Source organism: Pezoporus occidentalis, unplaced genomic scaffold, assembly GCF_034315485.1.
Source record: "Pezoporus occidentalis ecotype Australia unplaced genomic scaffold, CSIRO_AGI_Poc_V1 ctg175, whole genome shotgun sequence".
Taxonomy (NCBI): Eukaryota; Metazoa; Chordata; class Aves; order Psittaciformes; family Psittacidae; genus Pezoporus; species Pezoporus occidentalis.
In genome coordinates this window covers 847,076-868,996 of record NW_026913586.1, presented here as the reverse complement: position 1 = coordinate 868,996, position 21,921 = coordinate 847,076, and the positions used below count along the sequence as shown (strand labels likewise).

The following is a 21,921-nucleotide window of genomic DNA, read 5'->3' as shown; positions in this document are numbered from 1 at the left end:
CAGCACAGTACCTTGATAATCTGTGCCATTTTACTTTCTTGGCAGTGCGTAGTATCCTACTGGCTTTTGTAAGCTGAAGGGGAAAAGCATGACTTTTTCTTGGCTGGTGGCTAGAGCCTGTTCTATTTTGCATAGACTGTGTAGCCTGGTGAATTGCTGTTGCTTAGTCAGAAGGCAAGGAACAGGTTCACATTTTGGAGAGATCAACTGCTAGGTGTGAATTTGGTCTGAGTCAGTGCCATGATGCCTTCCTGAATTTGCAGGCAGCCTCATCCCACTTCCACTGCTCAAAGCTTTGCTTACCAAGAGCTGCATAAAATGAAAATGTGGTAGGTTTTATCTGGCTACTCAAAGGCCTATGAGCAGCAAGAGACACCAGTGCCAGTGGGTACTCTGCCTCTTTCCCAGCAGCTGTGTGTTGAGATTGGACTTTTCTATTGGAACATCATTGCCCATGGACTTGGACCTCCCTTTTCCTTTCTTCTCCAGTTTTCTCTGCCGCCTTTGTGTCTGATAGAGGTCTTAAGCACAGTCTCAGCCTTTAGGAAGGCACTGTAGTCATCTCATCCAGCAGCAGTCTCTCTGGGAATGAGAGACACTGACATTGCTTCTACTGCTGGGTCCTTCTGAAAGGATGCCCAAAGGACAGAAGTGCTTGAGCACACCAGCTGTTTTGAGCAGTAACTTCACCATAGGAGGCCAGTTTAAATGCCTCCATCATGTGTATGAATCAGGACTTTCAGGTCAGATTTACCATGCTTAGGAGTTACTGAAGCTGTTATTCAGCAGCTGATCACCTGAAGTTGCAAAGGAAGAGGTTTTGAAGCTGTGTAGGTATTGATTCTTAGAAGAGACAGTCTTGGTTGAAATTCAGTTACATCTGGATCCCTTACCCTTCTAGTGGCTTTCTTTTAATACTCTTAGGTAAACTTGTCACCTTCCTTCTCTGGTAATATGTTATTTGTGTTGTTCTTATCAGTATCATTAGGAAGAACTAGTGTTATTTTTCTGCTGAGTGGGAAAAGGGAATTGCCTTTTGTTTGGTGAATTGGGTATGTTTTTGGAAGATTCTTCTCAAGCTGCCAATGGTACTTCTAAGGAATACTACCCAAACTTGCCATACTAAACAATTCTTCAGGTTGCATTATTTATGGTTTTGCTTTGAGTTAGATGGTGACATTCTCATTTGTTCTGTATTATGTTAAATAAGGTATAGTTAGTACAAAAAAAAACATGATCTTTGTGTTGACATGGCAGCAAAGCCTGGGAAGAATGGTGTAATCAGAATGGTTTTGCCATTTTTAAGATCTAATGTGTTCTAATGTGGTGGGAGACAAAAATAACTAAGAAGAGGTCTTAGTTCTCTCTTCTTCCTTAGCTAAGTTGAATGCTTACAAATAATCATATAATACTAATTTATGTTTTCCCCACAGGGTATGGTCTTCATTGCCACCGAGCTATCATCACCATCTGCAAACTAATTGGCATTAAAGACATGTACGCCAAGGTTTCTGGATCCAAAAACTTGATTAACATTACCAGAGCGCTCTTTAAAGGCTTAACAGAACAGGTAGAGTGCACTCTCAGTGATTCTATGCATCAGGTCAGGGGACAGGACAGGATTGGTGCTGTAATAGTTCGTGGTCACACAGTTTATATTGTAGATTTAAAATTAAGTAATTTTCCAGGGAACAAACAAAATCAGCATGTGAGTTGTCTCAGTTTGAAGTTGTCCACTCAGAAACAGTTGTATGTAATGCTACCTTTTCCACAACCAAGTGTCTCCAGGGAACATCTGAATTTCTGGGCTTTCATTTGTAGTATTTTTGGTGACATTTGAAAAGTCATGGGCAGAGGAAGTTGTGGCCCAGCTTTGCTTGCAGCTGCTTGTTTGTCTGAAATATAAGTTTTCATTGCCTAAGGACTGAACATCACAGCTGCTTCTATCACTAGTATAATTAAGATCCCTAAAATAAGTCAGGGAGGTGGTATCATTTCCTCTAACTCAAAGTGCTCACAATGGAGATGTCTCTCTCTGAGCCAGCTGCCTGTAGTCGATGGAAAGATCCAACATGCAACATTTTATCATTCCTTTGAACACCAGCCTTAGGATGAGTCAGTCCTTTGGAAATTCCTGGTTATCTCGTTTGGATGTAGAGCCTTGGTAGCTGCCAGGATTTAGCTGCTTACGCTCCCGATATAGCCCTGCAAAGCTATAGTTATCAAATCCGTCACCCTGTCCTAGCCAGCTCTTTCAGTTTAGCCTCAGGAGGGGAGGGGTTTTGATCCCCTTTGCCTAATGAGATAGTTGCAGGTTCTTATCAGTATCTGAGGTTAGTCTGACTTTAAGAAGTCTGACATATAATATTTTCAGTGTGTTGTTTCTGAGAAGTCTTTCACAGAATTAATAGAAGAATAGAAGAAGGGCCTGCTGTACAGATTATTCTTCTCCAAGGGGGTGATCAGGCATTGGAACAGGATTCCCAGGACAGTGATGGAATCACCATCCCTGGAAGTGTTCAGAAAATGTGTAGATGAGGCCCTTAGAGATGTGGTTTAGCGGTGGCCTTGGCAAACCTGGGGTAACGGTTGGACTTGAAAATTTTAAAGGTCTTTTCCAACCTGGTTGATTCTGTGCTTGCTCTGAGATAAGCACTTGATACGTCTTCTTGACTTCTCTGGATAGGAAAAGCTTCCTGTTCCCTGTAGACATTTATTGTGTAAACTGTTATTCTGAGTGTTAACTCTGAGTGTTATTCTGAATGTTAATTCCGAGTTGTAACCAACTTGTGTGTGAGGAAGAGGTTTAGTTGAAAATAATGTTAAATTCATATCATTAGCTAATATTACCTATTAGGGCAGTAATGAGCACTTTACTGTTGTCAAAGCAAAATTTATATCCATATAAAGACATAATAACGTTTCTGCACGTTACTGACATGCCAGCGTGAATCCATATTAGCAGGATGTTCCTTTTCTGGCCGCATCCTTTCCAGAAGCATCCTCTAGGATGGCGTTGTCATGCTAGTATATCTGCAGTGTAGCTCTCTGAATTCCTGCTGCTTATGCAATTAGCTCCTCTGAAACCCGTGAGGTTGAGCTTGACAAGTAATTTAATTTACACTGTTTAAACTGTTGTTAGTAAATTAACGTTTCTTACCCCATATACCATGGAGAGTTTGACCTGAAGTAAATTATCATTGTGTATCATTGCTTTGATTGTCTGTTCTCTCTCCTCTCCCAGGAGACTCACCAGCAGTTAGCGAACCAGAAGAGTCTCTGTGTAGTGGAGTTCCGGGAGGAGCAGGGCCCTCTGCCCATCGTTGTGGCACTGCCTGAGGGGACTGTCCGTGAGGATCCCGAGCCTGATGATGAGGTTCCAGACATAAAGCTGGAGTGGAGTGATGTGAAAGCAGCTCAGGGAATGAAGAAATCTCCGTGGGCAAATGTCAAACGGACAGTATGGTAAAAGCTTCAGTCCCTCTGTCTCTTCTGCAACAGGGAAAGCCCAGCCCAAATGGACAAGTTAGCTAGGCTTACATTTCAGAGGAGGCCATCATAATCATGCCATTTAAATTGCTGCTCCCATTGCTACCGTTCTTTTTGCTTTCCCACAATTCTTATGACCACTGTTTGAGTAGGGACATTCAGATGGAAGCAGCCAGTGAACATGACTTTGCCTTCAAGCATGCATTTACTTGATTCCTGAAGATGTTGTGTAATCAACAGATTATATGTGTCTTTCACAAGCTTTGGTGAAACTACTGGAAAGATAAGCTTGTGAAAGCAATAAAGAATCCTCAGAATGAGCTCAGTGTGAATTTGTTGGTGTCTTTTTCTTTCGGAAAATGCCAGTGTCTGGGAGATGTGGTGCAAGTGGCAGTAGTGGGAGTTGTGTGTGCTCTCCATCTCACTCCCTAGGCTCACTCATGGTAGGGGAGCAGTGAAATCAGTAAGTAGTTCTGTGTCTTCTGGTGGGGAGGAAGAGGGACAAGGTTGTGGTGAGCAACAGCTGGATTTGTGCAAAAATTATTCATGCAAGTGGGGGGAGTTCCCCAAATGAAGCAGAGCCCGAATATCTGAGGACAGACACCCAACAGCCTGTGAGATATTGCAGTATTTTGGCTGGCTTTGGAAGTCCAGTCCAGAGCCTGCAATCCAGACTCTCCTCTGCACATGTGCTGGGAGAAGACCTAACTTAATTTTCTGTCAATTTCTGTTCTCAGTGCTAGTGCAGGGTAAAACAATGCGTTGTTCTGATGGATCTTTTCTCCATCAGTCAAAGCACAGGAAAGTGTCTGACTGATTTATAGCTGGTGCCTCCAAGAGAATCCACACAAGCCTTGCAGGTCCACCTTGCAGGTCCTCCGTGCTATATAAATGAGAAGCTGCAAGGTAAGGAAGTGGTTGGGTAAATGCCATTTGCTTTTACAGAACTTAAAGTAATTTAACAACCACAAATCTTCCTCTTTCCCCAAGGTCTGCACATCAGTGACACTTGCATCTGCTCCCATGAGAGTCTTCAGGTCTTCTCTGCCTTGCCTCTGCTCTCTGGAGGAGGTTTAGGGCTCTTCTCAGACCCATGGGACAGTAACTCATGTTTGAGCACTTCCAGGAATAAGACATTTCCGTCCCTCAAAGCAGATGGGTTTTGGGTTTTCAATGCTTGATTCTGTTAGCATAAAGGAGACAGGAGCAGGAGGGGGCCGTGGTTGCTGTACAAAGATGGGTAGGGAATGGACTGTAGTTGGGTCAGGAAAAGGGGACACAGACTGGGCCATCTGTAAATCTGATTCTGCCACAAACCCACATGGAGTTTTGATTCCTCCATAGAAGTCATCTTTTGTGGGTTTCCTGTCTTCACAGATTTGTTCATATTAATACAGATGCTTGTAGAGATGCTTTATCCAGCATGCAGTTCACTCATCACTCACAGATAAAGCTGACTGTAAAATGAGAAACATCAGAAACTCCTCCTCCATTTTCCAAGGAGCTGGCCATGTATTTTTATCAAGTTTCTTTGCTTTCAGACAAAGCATATTCTCCTGCCATTCAGGAGAAGATGGAAATGCTTCTAACTCACTGCCTCACTGGAGGCAAGGTATCCAATATACAAATATTTGGGGAACAGCTAACATTGTGGTTAAACTATTCAACTAAGCAAGAGTAACCAAGATTGCAATCTGGGCATGGTTAATGAATGATACGTCTGTAATCTTGTTTTTACCACAGGAGCTGAGGGTTTGCCTACTTTCAAGTGGGTAGTTTGTTTTAGCTAAAGTCTAATTGCCTGCTCGGTAGAGTAGATGCCTGCACACCTCGTTTTGGTGAGGAAGCTGGAGGAGAAAAGCAGAGATGGAAGCTCCAGTTATGCTACCAGTTGAGATGTGGCTGTGAGGATGCAGTAGGCCACTGTTTTTACCCCCAGACAAGTACCTCCATGGGAGAAGGATCAAGCCTCAAGTGTTCATCATGCCAAACCTTTCCAGTGGGGTGACAGCAAATTCTCAGGCCGATGCTGTCCCCACAGGGCTCTATGTGAGGATGAGACCTGATGCACGGATGGTAGGTGGTTTGTAGTTCCTAGGAGATTATCTGAGCCCTGGGCAGCATCTTTTGCTTCAGAAGCAATGAGGTGTGCAATTTTCCAGGCATCACCCCAGCACTGCTAAGGCCACCACTAAACCACATCGCTGAGCCTCATCTACATGGTTTCTGAACACTTCCAGGGACAGTGATTCCATCACTGCCCTGGGCAGCCTGTTCCAATGCTTCATCGCCCTCTCTGTGAAGAAGTTATTCCTAATATCAAATCTAAACCTCCCCTGGTGCAGCTTGAGGCTGTTGCCTCTTGTCCTGTCGCTTGTTACTTGGGAGAGGAAACTGACTCCACCTCACTACAACCTCCTTTCAGGCAGTTCTAGAGAGTGACAAGGTTCCCCCTGAGCCTTCTCTTCTCCAGACTAAACACCCAGCAGTTCCCCATCACCCTTGTGCTCCAGACCCTTCACCAGCTCCATTGGCCTTCTCTGGCCCCACTCCAGCACCTCAATGTCTCTGTTGTAGTGAGGGGCTCAGAATTGAACACAGGATTCAAGGTGCAGCCTCACCAGTGCCCAGTACAAGGGGATGATCATTGTCCTGGCCCTGCTGCCACACTATTGCTGATACAGGCCAGGATGCTTTTGGCCTTTTTGGGTGCCTGTGCACAAGCTGCTCACGTTCAGGTCCCTCAATCAGCACCCAAACATGGCTGTGTTAAAATGACAGGAAAGCTGGGTGTGATGGGGAATGGCAACCTCAGGGTGCTGCTTTCATTTTCTCCTTTTACCACCATGCAGGGACTATGCTTATTGCTGCAACCCAGCACCTGACAGGTGCGATCCAGCAGCTTGATGCAACAGGGCCACCCCTCACTGCACCACTGTCCTGTGCTGGAGCCCAGCAACCCTGTGCAAATAGGGACACTCGTTCATCATCAAGCTGTTCAGCTGCATGGGATTGAAGTTGGGGCCACACTGGGAGGGTTTGAAAGTGGCAGCACTGCTTTGTAGCAGCTCGTTTGGATGTTCCTATCCCTGTGGTGGGCCTTCTCTCTGTCCAGCCCTCCTCAGGCAAAGACTTGGTGCAGTTTACTGTGCAGCTTCAAGGCTTCCTTCTCAATGCCATGTCCATAGCATTGCCTGAGCCAGCTCCCAGCTACCCTGGGCTGATGAGCCAGCAGCACCTCCAGTGCTGGTTTACAGGAAGGTTACTTTGGTGGGGCCACAAGGAAAGGGACAAGCAGGTGAACTAGTGCAGTCTGGTGTAAACCAGTGTGTGGCAGGGAAGGCATAAGCAAAGGAAGAAGCCAGGCAGAAAGAACTGGGGAGAAGAGATGGGAGCCCTGCCAAGACACAGGCTGCAAATGCGAGGCCAGCAAGGCATCGGGACATGGATGTGAGGGGACAGAGAGCACTGCTTGGTGTAGAGGTGCTGGCCACACCTGGGTGCAGGAGGTGGACAGAGTCTGCACCCCAGGGTCCAGGGTATGACTGCAAATGTCTGCCTTTGTAAACAGACCCAAGCAGAAATGTGTCTTTGTGTGTTAATGATAAATTCAGGGGCATTAATAGAAGCAGGGCAAGTCTGAGCTCACACACACCCACACTCGCCCACGATGACAAGATGTTTAAACCAGTTTCAACAGGATGCTGCAGAACTTCAGAACAAGTGCCATTGTTCCAAGTGGCTGTGAGTTCCCTCCCTGCTCTGAAAAGGGGTTTCTTTTCCTATCTATCTCTGTTGCAATCAACTTTCTGTTGTCACACTAACAGGAGCAGAACAGGTCAGGCTGGTTTGCAGCAAGAAAAATACAAGGAAAAAAAGAATTTAAATGTTTCCCTCCCATTGCAATTAAAAAGCTTCAACCCCAGCCCATGGTCACAGCTCAAAATTGCCCCCTGGACCTAAAGCAACAGAGGTCCCTTCAAGTCAACTTTCATTTCCCTTCTGTTCTCATCCTTGTTACTACCCAGGACCTTCAGACTAAAAACAGAAGCATTTTTTGCCCCACAGGCTGGAAGTGCTAATTTGGTACCACTGTTTATTAGGCACCTCTAACATGTGGAAACACCCTTCTTGGGTCTAAACCCATTTAAGTTAACTCACTGTCGTGGTTTAAGCCTAGCTGGTAGCTAAGCACCACACAGCCACCATGCTCCCCCTCATGGGATGGGGGAGAGAATCAGAAGAGTAAAAGAGAAAACTCGTGGGTTGAGATAAAGACAGTTTAATAGGTAAAGCAAAAGCCATACACACAACCAAGGCAACATAAGGAATTCATTCACTGCTTCCCATCTCCAGGACAGCAGGACTCCATCACATGTAATGGTTACTTGGGAAGACAAACACCATCACTCCAAATGTTCCCCCATTCCATCTTCCCCCAGCTTTATATGCTGAGCATGACCACATATGGTCTGGAAAATCCCTTGGGTCAGTTGGGGTCATCTGTCCTGCCTGTGTCCACTCCCAGCTTCTTCTGCACCTCCAGCCTCCTCACCGGTACATGGTATGAGGAGCAGAACAACTCTTGAATCTGTGCAAGCACTGCTCAGCAATAACAAAAACATCCCTGTGTTATCAACAGTTTCCAGCACAAATCCAAGACACAGCCCTGTACCAGCTACTGTGAAGAAAATTAACTCTACCCCAGCCAAACCCAGCACTTGCTCAAGTTAACTCTGGAGTCATTTAAGCATTCAGGTGAACATTGTCCCTGAGCTGGTTTAGCCCCTGGCCCCGTAGGCTTCCCTTGCCAGAAGAGCCCTCTCACTCGTGCTGAAGTCTGTGCCTCCTCCCTTGGCATTGCCCTGTTACAGTGCAGTGCTTCTGAGGCTGTACAGGGCTGTGTACCTGTGTGCAACAAAGGGAGAACAGCAGAAGACTCTCGCCTATCTGCAAAACCGCAGCCAAACTCATCTTCATTACAGCAACACAGCACTGGTGTATGCGAGAGCAGCCGTGCACCAAAACCAAGTTGATTGCCTCTGCTTATTCAAGATGTTATTCTAATAATCCATACAATTCTCCTGCAGTCTACTGAGCACCTTCTAAGCTGTAAGGGAATGAAAGACAGCGGTAATTCCTGGCATTATGGTTGTGCCTCATAATTCAGCAATACGCTTCCAGGAGTTGCAATAACTTGTATTGCCCTGAGGCAAGTTAAATTTTGCCCCCATTTCTCATCACAGAGATGACACTTCCAGAAACTCTAGGAAAATGTTCTTTTGGCACAGCAGGTTTAGGGAGGGAAACAGGCTTACATGGACAGGCGGCAATTATATATAAGGTGTCATACTCATGCTCCTTAGTGCTGGTTGTGCAGGCTTCCCCTGAAATTGCAATCCTGGAGGCATAAAGGTATGGTTCAGGGAGATTTTAGCACTTTGAACCCAACTATATTATTCTTTTTAAAACTGGATGTTTTCTATTTGGTCCCCAGTTACCAGCATCAAACTGTACCAACCAAGAAGAGGGTGAAGTGAAACAGATTGTGCAGGATATGGCTTACTCTGGTAGGCTCTTTGTCTTCATTGCCATGGTCCCACATTAAAAGCTTCTTGTTTTATAGTATTTACATTAAAAAACAGAACCCAAAACCAGCCTGGAAACTGCAGTCATTGAACAACTTCCATGTTCATGGGGTGACCACAAGACACACTTGCAAGGGGAGGCTCTTAGGATGATTTCCATCGCAGGAGCGAGAACACCTTATGGATCACGTACACCAGGGTAGCTAAGAATGCAAATACCTATAATGGAAAAACACATCAGCCAGTTAACTTTTTATTACATGGTATAAGTTCCTGCTCTAAGCAAACACCTCATGATGCATGATATTTCTATTGACTCTCACATGTCTGGAGGCATTCATACATAGTAGTATTGGGACTAGTTTCTCTGCCCCATCCCTAGATGATTGGTGCAAGTAAAGATTTGCCCTTGAGGCTGCTCCACAGCCACCTCCTTGCCTTCCTTCCCTTGCTTGACAAGCACTCACCACCGCAGCAATGTTCTCCCGGTATCTGTTCGCTGGTGTCACAGGGAAACCCAAGATATAGGTGGAGTAGGCCTCCAACACAGCAGCACTGAGGTAGAACAGAGCTGCTGTTGACTGGCAGATGGCATCCTAGGAAACAGGGATCCCACAGTCATTTCCAAAAAGGAAGCATACTGAGAAGGGGGTAAAAAGGAACCCCAGCCTGTGCAGTAGCAGGAAAGGAGACAGTTGTCCACCAGTGATAGCAGGGAGAAGAGAGGCCCTGAGGTTTGTCATGTCCACTTACCAAGGTGACCCAGAAGCTGCTGCCCCCATGCACGCTGCAGATGTAGAGGCACAGGAGGATGGTGGACATGACGAAGCAGAACACAGAGACAAACATCACCCAGCCTTGCACCATGGGGAGCGGGACCTTTGAGGATGCCACCAGGATCCAGACAAGGCCCCCAAAGATCTGAAAATGAAAGGAGGAGAGAGTGTGAGCATGGGATAAACTGGCTTATCCAGGGCAGAGCCAAAAGCCATGCATACCTCTAGCACTAGCACTGCACACGGCAATATCCCAGGGATGCTCTTATGCAATTGAGTTCAGTTGCAATTGCCTTCATTTGAAACTGGGAATTTAGCTTGGAGCATCTGTCCCCGATGGTGACCCAAAAGAAGCCTCTCTGTAACCCTGCCTCTTGGTGTCACTGCCCACATCAGTGTGCTCAGGACGCTGGTTTCAATGAACAGGCTTGTTTCAGAAAGGCACATTTGGTTCACACGCAGTGTGGCAGATCCCTGAAAGGAGTGGTGTCAAACTCAGCCCACCTGCACAAACAGCATGGCTTTAGCGAAGGCCACATGCAAACGTTACCCTGAAAGGACAGAGAACAGGTTGAAAGGAGGTAATACGGCCAGTTTTACTCTCTAGGGGCTTTTATAGCTGCTTTCATAGCACGATGTCCCATGCCAAAAATGTGTGAGCTGCAAGTGGTGCCTTTGCACCAGAACGTGCTCAGCAGCTTTTATCTGCTATAAATCACTCCAGTTATTCCCAGAACCTGTGCAAAGTTTTGTCTTTGCAGTATTTAGGATGAGGAGCTCCTCGGTTGAACCCACACGGCAGAGAAAGGAGACCTATCCCTCATCACTGACTGGTCTTGCATTTGCAGGCAAATCTCCAGAGGTAAGAGAGCTTCACTGACTGTAAAATCATTCTGACCACCGAGTCCCAGGCCAGCTTTCTCCAGCATCCAAGTGCCTACTCATACAAATCACACAACAATCCAACAAATGCATTGGAGGCATTCTGCAAGTGGGAAAAAAGTTTCAAATCTATGATACCCCAAAAATGCCACATTATTTGTGGCAGCCCACACTTGTAGGAAAGCTCATTGCTTCCATTACACAAACCAATACACTAAATCAAAGATGTGGTTGAGACCTTGCAGATATCTGAGTGAAAACAGGTCTTCCAAAGTGCTGCTGTTTCAATGTCTCTTGTAACAACCGAAGACCGATGCTTGAAGAGTAATGTAGTCCCTGGAATAACTCATGTGGGACACCATGAGAGCATTGCAGCTAAAGGTCCCGGAGAAAGCCTTACAGTTGCTCCCTTAAAATCCAACACAATTGGGGTGAGATGCAAGGCTGAGGGAGAAGCATCACTTCTCATTTCTTACTACTTGCCATCTCCCCTTTCTACAGGATGTGATATCTCACTCAGGCAAGTATGTTTGACATTTTCATTAGTGACTTTGATTTCATGGTGCTGTTCAGCAGACTCATAAAACTGAGGGAAGGGTCAAGAGGCTTTCAGTAACAACCCATAGCAAGTTGGGGACCCATAGCAAGTCACCTTCTACAAAGCAAACATATCTGTTTTCAGCCTCTTTCAGCTTTTCCACGTAGGCCTGGCTATCCATATATGCAAAAAGCTCTTCAAATAAAATAAATTACAAGAATTAAACCCAGACTCAGAGAATAAAAAGGGTAGTTTTAATCAGCACATCCATATGTGGCTATCGCCTGAGCTGCAGGCAGGACCTTCTGGCATTGTCAAGACTATCTTAGTATTTTAAATCCCAATTTTTGTTTTTATTCTGCAGTTACCCTATTAACCCACTGCAGTCAGCCTCAGATTCCTCTAGAGACTGGGAAACTCTTTATCCTTCCAAATGCTGTGATTCAAGGCAGCCGCCACCTTTGTACACAGCAGAGATAATACAGCTGCACAACCTAGAGTCATACACTTCTGGAGATGGGGAAATCTGGTTATGCAGCATTCTTCTTTCCTGGGTGGTTCCTGAGCCTTCAGGATGCACATTTCCAGACCTTATCCAAACCAAGGGATAGGGTGCTTTTATTTTTTGGTCTCATTAAGCAAGCTGCTTTGCCAAATCCCTTGGAGACAGGAATTTCAAACAGCTCGAGGCACAGCCAGTACCTTGGTTAATAGCATGATGAGCACCAGGACTAACACAGCCCAGTGGCAGGGATGGCTGGCTATAGTCTGCCCATCCAGAACCTCAGCAGGGACTTTTCACCCTTTTTCATGCAGCTGCAGAAAACCAGGAGCTTATTCTTAGGTGCCGGGCACAGAGGGCAAGTCCCCAGAGCATATTTAGGGCAACTGAAGGAAAGCCTTTCCCTACACATCAATACCACCTGCTTTAAGCTAATTCCTCTTTGCTTGACTGCTGTCACTAGCAGAATGAAGTAAACATTGTCAATCCCAGGAGTGTGGACTGAGTTGGGTGACAGGAAAGGGTTTGGTCCCAGATCACAAAGTTGAAGTTTTTGGCATGAAATAATCCGAATGCCGTCCTACAACACAGCCAAAATCCTCAGTGCTGGATGAAAGTAGTCAGGCTTTAGAAAGAGCCTCTCAAACTATTGTAAGAGAGGAGGTTTCATGGCTGGGGGCAGAGAACACACGTTAAAGATTATAGTTAAATTTCAGATCTCTGCTCACAGCAGCTGCTTTTAATCACCTGTGCCAATTCCGGTAAGATGATGATCTTCACCTCCTCAATAGCATTACAACCTAGGAAGAAGTTCTAAGGTGTTTGTTCACCCTTTGCTCACCCGCTGTTGCACACATACCCAGATCTAGAGCTCTGCACCTCCAGCTCAGGAATGCTGCAGCAGTGCAGCTTCAGCAGCCTGGGCTCTTTGCTGCTGCAAACAATTAACCTCAGAAAACTTTTAGCCCCTGCTTTAAGCAACCAGTTTATCCTCCGCCTGTATCAGGTATTAAACTCATCTTGCAGTTAATGAATTGCCTCAATTTGCAACCTGATTTAAAGCCACCAGTAACTCCTTGAACTTTGTTACGCAGGCAGTTACAAAAGGTTTCAAGGACACACCAACATGCCCCTGCAAACTAAAGGGAGGTTCAAAGTCCCAGCTTAGGGCTTGTGGTTCTCTTTGAGGTGGCTGACCCAGAGCCTTGTGGCTCCTGAGCCACACACTTAGTGCCAAGTCTGAACCCCTCAGATGCCTGCAGCATGGAGCGTGCAGGATGCCCACAGGCAGCATCTGCCCTCCCCCAGGGAAAAGCCAGCACTCACAATTTCAGGAATGAAGAGCACATCTGGGAAAGTCGTCAGGACAGACAGGCCGCTGGGCAAAGAGGTGGTGGAGCCTGGCGAGGACATGGCGAGCGTCTCCCACGGTGACTATCAGCTGCTCTGGCTCCAGCTGCTGGAGGTAAATGCTGAATGCAGCCTCCTTCCTTCCTTCCTTCTTTCCTCCCTTTTCTCCCTCCCTCTGTCTCTCTTCCTCCTTTCCTTCCTCCTTCCTGCTGACAGCTGAAGAAGCTGTGAATGGCACAGGTGTGGCCAAATGCTTTGACCAAGGCTTCCTTGCCTGAGAGGAGCCACATAGGAGGTTGTCAGATGTGCTCAGCCCTGAGGCATTCTGAGCAGAGCTGTCACAGGTTGAGCACGCAGGGCAAGTCCCCGCGGGCTGATGAGGGCCATAGGGAGGACCTGTACCCATCCAGCCGGGCAGCCTCTCATCCCCTCTGTTTGCACAGGAAGTCAGCTTGGCCCCCACCCACATCAGCTGGCCACAGCAGCACCCACAAAGGACAACTGTCAGCCAGGGCAAGGCATGGCATGCCAGCTATGGGCAAACAATGGGGCTGAGAAACGTCTCACGGATGAAGATGTACCTGAAGACAAGGGCACTCAAATTGCAGGGTGAATCAATTCCATCATCTCGGAAGGAGATTGCATATGCCAAGGTAACAAACATTACCTAAAAGAATGAGATTTCCCAACATTTTGCTTCCTTTATGTTGCTGAGGGTTTTTCTTCAGCCTGGAGTCCACGGGAGTGACTCATTCTCCTCTCCATAATATGTAGTGTTTGCTTCTTTCTACCATGTCACTTGGATGCCCACCAAAACCACACGCTCTTTTGGCTAAGGCCGAAGTCATGAAACACCAGCAATAGAAAAGGAGCAATGTGACAACGCACATGCCTGTGGACCAGCGACCTAGGGAAGAAGTGCCACTGAGCCAGGCCCATGTGTGGTGCTTGCCCTTCTGCAGCTGCTCGCATGCACAAGGCTTTGGTGCAGGGTCTGGAGCTGGGGGCTGTTTCTTGCAGCCTTAGCAATTGCCTGCCACCAAAGTGTTAAAAGGGCTGCTGTCCCTTTGACTGAATCCTAATTCCCTCTGGGTTTGTTTACAGTGATCTGTCAGGGGATAGGTAAAAATGAGGCTGGGTTTATGGTTGCATTGTGGACAAGGGTGAGAAAGAAGGAGCCAAGTGTGTTAACACTTAGCTGCTCTCAGCCTCCCGTGCTTGAAAGAAAGACCAACACGGCATCCTTTGAAGCTGTAGGAGGACTTCGCCAAAGACCTGTGCCATTGTGCTATTTGACATTATCATGCCTGTGGTATAACTCACTGACCCTTGGTCAAGTGTTCAAGGCTGGACTGAACAGTGCTTTGAGCAAGCGGGTCTAGTGGAAGGTGCCCCTGCCTGTGGCAGGGGGTTGGAACTGCTTGGGCTTCAAGGTCCTTTCTAACCCAAAGCGTTCCGTGATTCTATGAATGTGGTGAGCCAGCTATGTTAGAATGGCGGTATCTGCGCTGTTGGTGCGTATTCTTCTGGCTGGAAGCATGATGGGCTCCTTTTGCAGCAGGCGGGCAGGAAGAAGGAAATGGGGAGCGCTCTGCAGGGCAGAAAGGAATAAACATCTACCTTGAATCCAGGAGACACAGAGTGCAAGAAAGGAATTCAGTGCAACAGTTTTCCTGTACAGCTGCAGGGACAGATGACCGGAGGACTCTTCAGAATCAGAAAAAATGTGCAAATGCTTTTCATGAGCAGGTTAAGTGAGGGGGCCGGGCCCCGTTTTAGGGACTTTCCCACCCTATTTTATACAACATGCACAACAAGGTGACCAGAACAGTCATCCTCAGAACCAGACAGCGTGTCACTGGGGAAATAACAGGCATGACTCTGGCAGCAGTTTTCCAGCAGCCATCAGTAAGTTGCTAGAGACCAACTTCTGTTACCCTGCCAACGGGAACTTCAGGTGTGCAGGCTTTCTGGAGCCCACTTTCAGGTACCTGCCCCTCACAAGGTGTTATGCTGTCAGAGAAGGAAAGTGATTTGTTGCTCCCTTCACGCTCTTCCCTCTTTGTTGTCATTTTTTGTTGTGGTTGCCTGAATACGCCGGAACTACTGCCTCATTTCTTCCTCTGGGTATTTTTTTCTGGGAAGGGATGGGAATTTAGCTCACAACTGAAAAGAATATCATTTCATTTCTAAATTAAATGACTGAGTTTTCAATTCCATTTAATTTTGCTTTGCTCCTCCTCCCTTTTATTATCAATTCATCACCGCCCCGCAGTAACAAATCCAGTTGCTCTGGGGACACGGTTGAACCGTGTGGGGCTGGTGCACGTCCCGGAGGACAGACACAATTCCCTTTTCAGAAGCCAGCCCAACTGCGTTCAGCACCAGCGTTTGTTTTCATGGCTGCTGCAGCTTGTGCTCTGCCTGTTCTCATCTGTGTCCAGCCACAGCCAGTTATCAGACTCGCCTCCCTCTCCATAAGCAGTGGCCAGGCAAGACACACATGCCTGAAAGCAGAGGCATTCCTACGTCCGATGACCTCACAGTGGGTGCCCTGCCACTGCTGTCCTGATAAAGCAGCACCAGCAGCTGGGAGGACAGAGAGGTGGCTGTTTCCCTCCTGGGATGCTCATGCCCTAAAGCCACCATGGAGCCAGACCTGCCTCACCCTCACAGAAGGCTGGAAGCGTTACCCACCCACAACCAGCTCCTGCAGCTACAATAGCCTTGATTCTAACAAGGTTCAACACCACTTATGGTTGTGCCCTCCAAAGATGAGGGGCCCTGAGGAGTGCACATCAGCATTTGGGTCTTTTTGGCTCTTTGTTAGTTTTGGAACTCTCCACCTGGTGGCATTTTGGGAGCTCTCATCCCAAGGCTTTTGGGGAGCGCTTCACCATTTGGTTTTTGGGAGACCTTTTGGGGAGTTTTGGGTGCTCCCTACCTTGTGGCTCTTGGGCAGCTCTCCCCGCTGGACTTTTTTAGGAAATCTCCACCCTGAGGAGCCATTTTCGGGTCTGGGAGTCCTTCAAGGTCTGATCCCTTTCTGGAATTTATCATGACAGCCAATTTTGGACTATTTCACCAGCTGACCCTGGAGGAGAGCTTCACCTCGCCAACCTGCAGGACTCCTTCACGGCGCATCCCACCACCAGCTGGCCTTTTCTGGGAGCCATTGTGGCTTTGGGGATCAGTTCTGGGGCTTGGGAAACTTCTAAGCTTGGGGTTTTTCATTGGAATTGGGATTTTTGGCAGCTCTGCACCCTGTGCATTTTGGCAGCTCTGCCCCTCAGGGATTTCACAAAGCTCTGCCTCCCGGGCTTGGATGGAGCTCTCCCTCAAAGGATGTCTGGGGGCTCTCCATCCCAGGAATCTGTAGAGAGCCCATTTGAGATTTAGGAAGACCTTTCAGATTTGGGTGTTTTCCTGGAACTTACCATACCTGCCATTTTTGAAGTGCTGTATGACGTGGCCTCAAGGAGTTCAACAGCGTTTGGGCTTTGGGAGCTATCCATTCTTTGGCTTTTTTGGCAACTCTCGACCCAACAGAGTTTCAAAAGCTCTCTACCCTAGGGATTTCTGGAGGGCTTCAGCATGCTGGGGTTTTGGGAGCACTGTAAGCTTTGGGTTTTTTTCACTGGAATTCTGCATTTCCCGGCAACCTTGGAGTGCTTCAGCACGCAGACCTGGAGGAGAGCATCACTGCAGGGACGCTCCACGCCATGCCTCTGAGGCAGCGCATCAGCTTCTGGGTTTTCTGTGTAGCCAATTTGGTGTTCTGGAGTCCTTCCAAGTTTGTTTTCTGTTGTGGAATTCCATCACAAATGGAAGTTCTAGAATGCGCAGAGGAGTGCATCAGCTCAGCAAGCTGCAGGACTGTTTCACTGCACAGCTGCGAGGAGTGCAGTGCCTTTGGGGTTCTGGGAGCTTTCCAACCTTTGTAGCTCCCCACATGGCAGCATTTTGGCAGCTCACATCCCTGGGGCCTCTTTTTGGTTTTTGAGAGCCTTTTGAGGTTTGGTCTTTTGCCTGGAATTCTGCAAATCCAAGCTGGTTTGGACTCTTTTACCTGACGACGCTGGATTGGGCACATGGGCCTCAAGGATTTAATCAGCACTTGGGTTTCTCAGAGCTACTCAGCATCCTTGGGCACATCTGACCTAGAGGATTTTTTGGAGCTCTGCACCCTGGGCCCTTTGGAAGCTCTCCATCCTGGGAGTTTTCCCAGTGCTTCACGTTCTTCTTTTAGGAGAGAATTTCCCTTTGGGTGTTTTCTGGAACCCCACAGTGCCTGGCAACCTTGGAATGTTTCACCCTGTGGCCCTGGCCTTCACAACATCGCCCACAGCAGCGCTTCCCCTTGCTACCACGCACGGAGGAGCGCTTCACCAGGCAGTCCCTGCAGCAGCCATCCCCTTGCAGCCACAGAGCAGGGCTTCAGCTCAGCAACCTGCAGCAGTGCTTCACTGCACGGCCCCGAGCACTGCAGCAGCACTGGGGCTTTTGGGAATCACTCCCTGACCTTTTGGCAACTCTCCACCCAGGGGCTCTCCACCCTGGAGGCTTTTATGGAGCTTTTCCCCCCTTTGCATTTTTGCCACATTTCTGCATCTTCTGTTTTCCTACAAGCTTGGATTCTTTTTTTTTTTGGCGATGGCTTTTGTTTTTTTTTGTGGGTTTGGTTTGTTTTTTTTCTAATCTGGAATTCTACAAATTTGGTTTGGTTTGGTTTTTTTTACTGGAATTTACCGTTCTTGGCATTTCCTGAAAGCTTCCCCACAAGGTCTTGAGGTGTTCCATCGGAACTCGGTCTCAAGGAGTTCTTCTACTTTGGTTTATTTGGGTGCTTCCCACCCTGGGCATTTCTGGGGAGCTTCAGCGTCTTCTTTATCCCTACCATGTGGTTTTTTTGTTGTTGGTTTTTTCTGTCGTTTTCATTTGGTGGATTTTTTGGGCTTTTTGGTGTTTTTTTGTTTGTTTTCGGTTTTTTGGTGTTTTTTTTTTTCTTGGAATTCACAAATGTTTTTTGGTTTGATTTGGGTTTTTTTTTCAACATTGTTTTTTTGGGAGCTACTCCCTATCTTTTGGCAGCTCTGGGCCTGGGGATTTTTGGGAGCTCTGCGTCCTGGAGATCTTTGTGTGTGCTCCCCACAGGGAAGCATTTTGGAAACTTTCACCCTGGACTCTTTTATGGAGCTTTGCACCCTGGGCATTTTGGGGGCACTTCAGCTTCTTCTTTTATCCTATGAGCTGGCTGGTTTTTTGTTGTGGCTTTTTTTCCTGTGTGCGGGTTTTGTTTGGGTTCGTTTTATTGTTTGAAACTGGAATCCTACCAATTTGTTTCTTTGTTTTTCTCAGGAATTCTACAATTATTTTATTGTTTGGTTTGGTTTTGGGGTTATTTTCAACATTTTTAGAGAGCTTCTCACCATTTTTGACGGCTCTGACCCTGGGGATTTTTGGGAGCTCTGCAGCCTGCATGCTGTTCACGGTTGGCTCTTTTGTAGCTCTCCGTGTGGCAGCATTTTGGGAGCTCACATCCTCGAGGCTTTTTAGGGATCTCTCCAGCCAGGGCATTTTGGAGCGCTTCAACTTCTTTTTTCCGATTCGCTTTGATTTTTTGAATTTAGTTTTTCTTGTTTGCCTGTTTTTAGTTCTTTCTCGGAATTCTACAATTCCTGGCATTTCTGGAGTGCTTCAGCAAGTGGCCTTGAACACTGATTTCATCAGGGTTTGGTTTTTTCGGAGCTACTCAGTAACTTTTGGCAGCTCTCGACCCAGGGCATTTTTGGGTGCTCTCTGCCCTGGGCTTCTTGGCACTTTTGCACGCTCCGCATTTTTTCAGAGCTCCAACATTTTGGGTTTGGGGAGTACTTTCACGGGTTTTGTTCTTGTTTCTGTTTTCCCCATGGAACTCTACAACGCCAGGGAACTTTGGAATGCTTCACTGTGAGGCCCCGGAGGAGTCCATCAGCACATGGCTCTCAAAGACATCAGCAGCAACTGGTATTTTTGGAGCTGCCCACAGTTTTTTTGGCAACTTTCCAACCAGGACGTTTCTGGGAGCTCTCCATTCTGGAGGGTTTTTTTCAGTGCTTCAGCATTTGGTTTTTGGGAAGCCCTTTTGCTCTTGGAAAACCACTGCGCAATGCTACAGTGGAACAGGAGCGCTTCACCTTGTAGCCATGGAGGAGCGAGTACTTTATGGAAGGTCCCTGAGCAGCACTTCACCATCCAGTCCCTGCAGCATTCATCACCTTGCAGCAATGGAGGAGTAAATTCTTCACGGAAGGTCCCTCAGGAGCGCTTCACCATCCAGTCCCTGCAGCATTCATCACCTTGCAGCCATGGAGGAGTAAATTCTTCACAGAAGGTCCCTCAGGAGCACATCACGATGCAGTCCCTGCAGCATCCATCACCTTGCAGGCATGAAGGAGCAAGTACTTTATGGAAGGTCCCTGAGGAGCACTTCACCATCCAGCCCCTGCAGCATCCATCACCTTGCAGCCATGGAGGAGCAAGTTCTTCACAGAAGTCCCTCAGGAGCGCTTCACCATCCAGTCCCTGCAGCATCCATCATCTTGCAGAGACAGAGGAGCAAGTAACTGATGGAAGGTCCCTGAGGAGTGCTTCACCATCCAGTTCCTGCAGCATCCATCACCTTGCAGCCATTCAGGAGCAAGTAATTGATGGAAGGTCCCTGAGGAGCACTTCACCATGCAGCCCTTGCAGCATCCATCACCTTGCAGCCATAGAGGAGCAAATACATCATGGAAGGCCCCTGAGGAGTGCATCACCATCCAGTCCCTGCAGCATCCATCACCATACAGGCATAGAGGAGCAAGTTAGTCACGGAAGGTCTCTGAGGAGCACTTCACCATCCAGTCCCTGCAGCATCCATCATCTTGCAGCCATGGAGGAGCAAGTATTTTATGGAAGGTCCCTGAAGAGCACTTCACCATGCAGCCCCTGCAGCATCCATCACCTTGCAGCCATGCAGGAGTAAATTCTTCAAGGAAGGTCTCTGAGGAGCACTTCACCATGCACTCCCTGCAGCATGCATCACCTTGCAGCCATGGAGGAGCAAGTTCTTCACGGAAGGTCCCGCAGGAGCGCTTCACCATCCAGTCCCTGCAGCATCCATCATCTTGCAGCCATGGAGGAGCACGTACTTCAGGAAGGTCCTTGAGGATTGCATAACCATCCAGTCCCTGCAGCATCCATCAACATTCAGGCATGGAGCAGCAAGTTATTCACGGAAGCTCCCTGAGGAGCACTTCACCATCCAGTCCCTGCAGTATCCATCACCTTGCAGGCATGGAGGAGCAAGTATTTTATGGAAGGTCCCTGAGGAGCGCATCACCATCCAGTCCCTGCAGCATCCATCACCTTGAAGGCATGAAGGACCAAGTATTTTATGGAAGGTCCCTGAGGAGCACTTCACCATGCAGCCCCTGCAGCATCCATCACCTTGCAGCCATTGAGGAGGAAGTTCTTCACAGAAGGTCCTGAGGAGCGTATCACCATCCAGTCCCTGCAGCATCCATCACCTTGCAGCCATGGAGGAGCAAGTTCTTCACGAAAGATCCCTGTGGAGTCCTTCACCATCCAGTCCCTGAAGCATCCATCAACTTGCAGTCATGGAGGAGGAACTACTTCAGGGAAGGTCCCTGAGGAGCACTTGACAATCCAGTCCCTACATCATCCATCACCATGCAGAGATAGAGGAGCAAGTAATTCATGGAAGGCCCCTGAGGAGCACTTCACCATCCAGTTCCTGCAGCATCCATCACCTTGACGTTATTGAGGAGCACATACTTCATGGAAGGTCCCTGAGGAGCGCATCACCATCCAGTCCCTGCAGCATCCATCACCATGCAGATATGGAGGAGCAAGTTCTTCACGGAAGGTCCCTGAGGAGCACTTCACCATCCAGTCCCTGCAGCATCCATCACCTTGCAGCCATAGAGGAGGAAGTAATTCATGGAAGGTCCCTGAGGAGTGCTTCACCATGCAGCCCCTGCAGCATCCATCACCTTGAAGTTATTGAGGAGCATCTACTTCATGGAAGGTCCCTGAGTAGTTCTTCACCATCCAGTCCCTGCAGCATCCATCACCGTGCAGCCATGGAGGAGCAAGTAATTCATGGAAGGTCCCTGAGGAGCACTTCACCATGCAGCCCCTGCAGCATCCATCACCTTGCAGCCATAGATCACACTATCACAGTATGCTAGAGATTGGAAGGGACCTCAAAAGATCATCTAGTCCAATCCCCCTGCTGGAGCAGGAACACCTAGATAATGTTACACAGGAATGTGTCCAGGCGAGTTTTGAATGTCTCCAGGGAAGGAGACTCCACAACCTCCGTGGGCAGCCTGTTCCAGTGTTCCGTCACCCTCACTGAGAAGTTTCTCCTCAAGTTTAAGTGGAACCTCTTGTGTTCCAGTTTGTACCCATTACCCCTTGTCCTATCACTGTTTGCCACTGAGTAGAGCCTGGCTCCATCCTCGTGACACTCCCCCTATATATATTTATAGACACTAATAAGGTCACCCCTCAGTCTCCTCCAAGCTATAGAAACCCAGCTCCCTCAGTCTTTCCTCATAAGGGAGATGCTCCACTCCCTTAATCATCTTAGTTGCCCTGCGCTGGACTCTCTCTACCAGGTCCCTGTCCTTCTTGAACTGAGCAGCCCCTGCAGCATCCATCACCTTGCAGCCATAGATAAGCAAGTACTTCATGGAAGGTCCTTGAGGAGCACTTCACCATCCAGTCCCTGCAGCATCCATCACCTTG

The 21,921-nt window shown here is 47.8% G+C and overlaps 2 protein-coding genes across 4 annotated transcripts in view; one reads left to right on the top strand and one right to left on the bottom strand.

Moving 5' to 3' along the window:
* The window catches only part of MRPS5 (mitochondrial ribosomal protein S5), a 43,024-nt gene extending 39,215 nt beyond the window's left edge, over window positions 1–3,809 (top strand). For both annotated transcript variants that reach the window (XM_062614342.1, XM_062614341.1), the window contains 2 exons: window positions 1,434–1,570; window positions 3,245–3,809. In XM_062614342.1, the coding sequence (XP_062470326.1) occupies window positions 1,434–1,570; window positions 3,245–3,469 (362 nt within the window). In that variant the 3' untranslated portion in view covers window positions 3,470–3,809. The remainder of the gene's footprint in view (window positions 1–1,433; window positions 1,571–3,244) is intronic.
* A 3,946-nt stretch (window positions 3,810–7,755) lies between these two features.
* Window positions 7,756–13,841, bottom strand: MAL (mal, T cell differentiation protein). Of its 2 annotated transcripts, XM_062614340.1 has the most exons (4): window positions 13,102–13,562; window positions 9,831–9,998; window positions 9,545–9,673; window positions 7,756–9,296 (listed from the first exon to the last, which is right to left on the bottom strand). In XM_062614340.1, the coding sequence occupies exons 1-4, from the start codon at window positions 13,186–13,188 to the stop codon at window positions 9,222–9,224; spliced, it is 459 nt and encodes a 152-aa protein (XP_062470324.1). In that variant the 5' UTR covers window positions 13,189–13,562; the 3' UTR covers window positions 7,756–9,221. The 2 variants fall into 2 exon arrangements, with proteins under 2 accessions (XP_062470324.1, XP_062470323.1); XM_062614339.1 differs by lacking the exon at window positions 7,756–9,296 and having other exon boundaries at window positions 9,308–9,673; window positions 13,102–13,841.
* Between the last annotated feature and the right edge of the window lie 8,080 nt (window positions 13,842–21,921).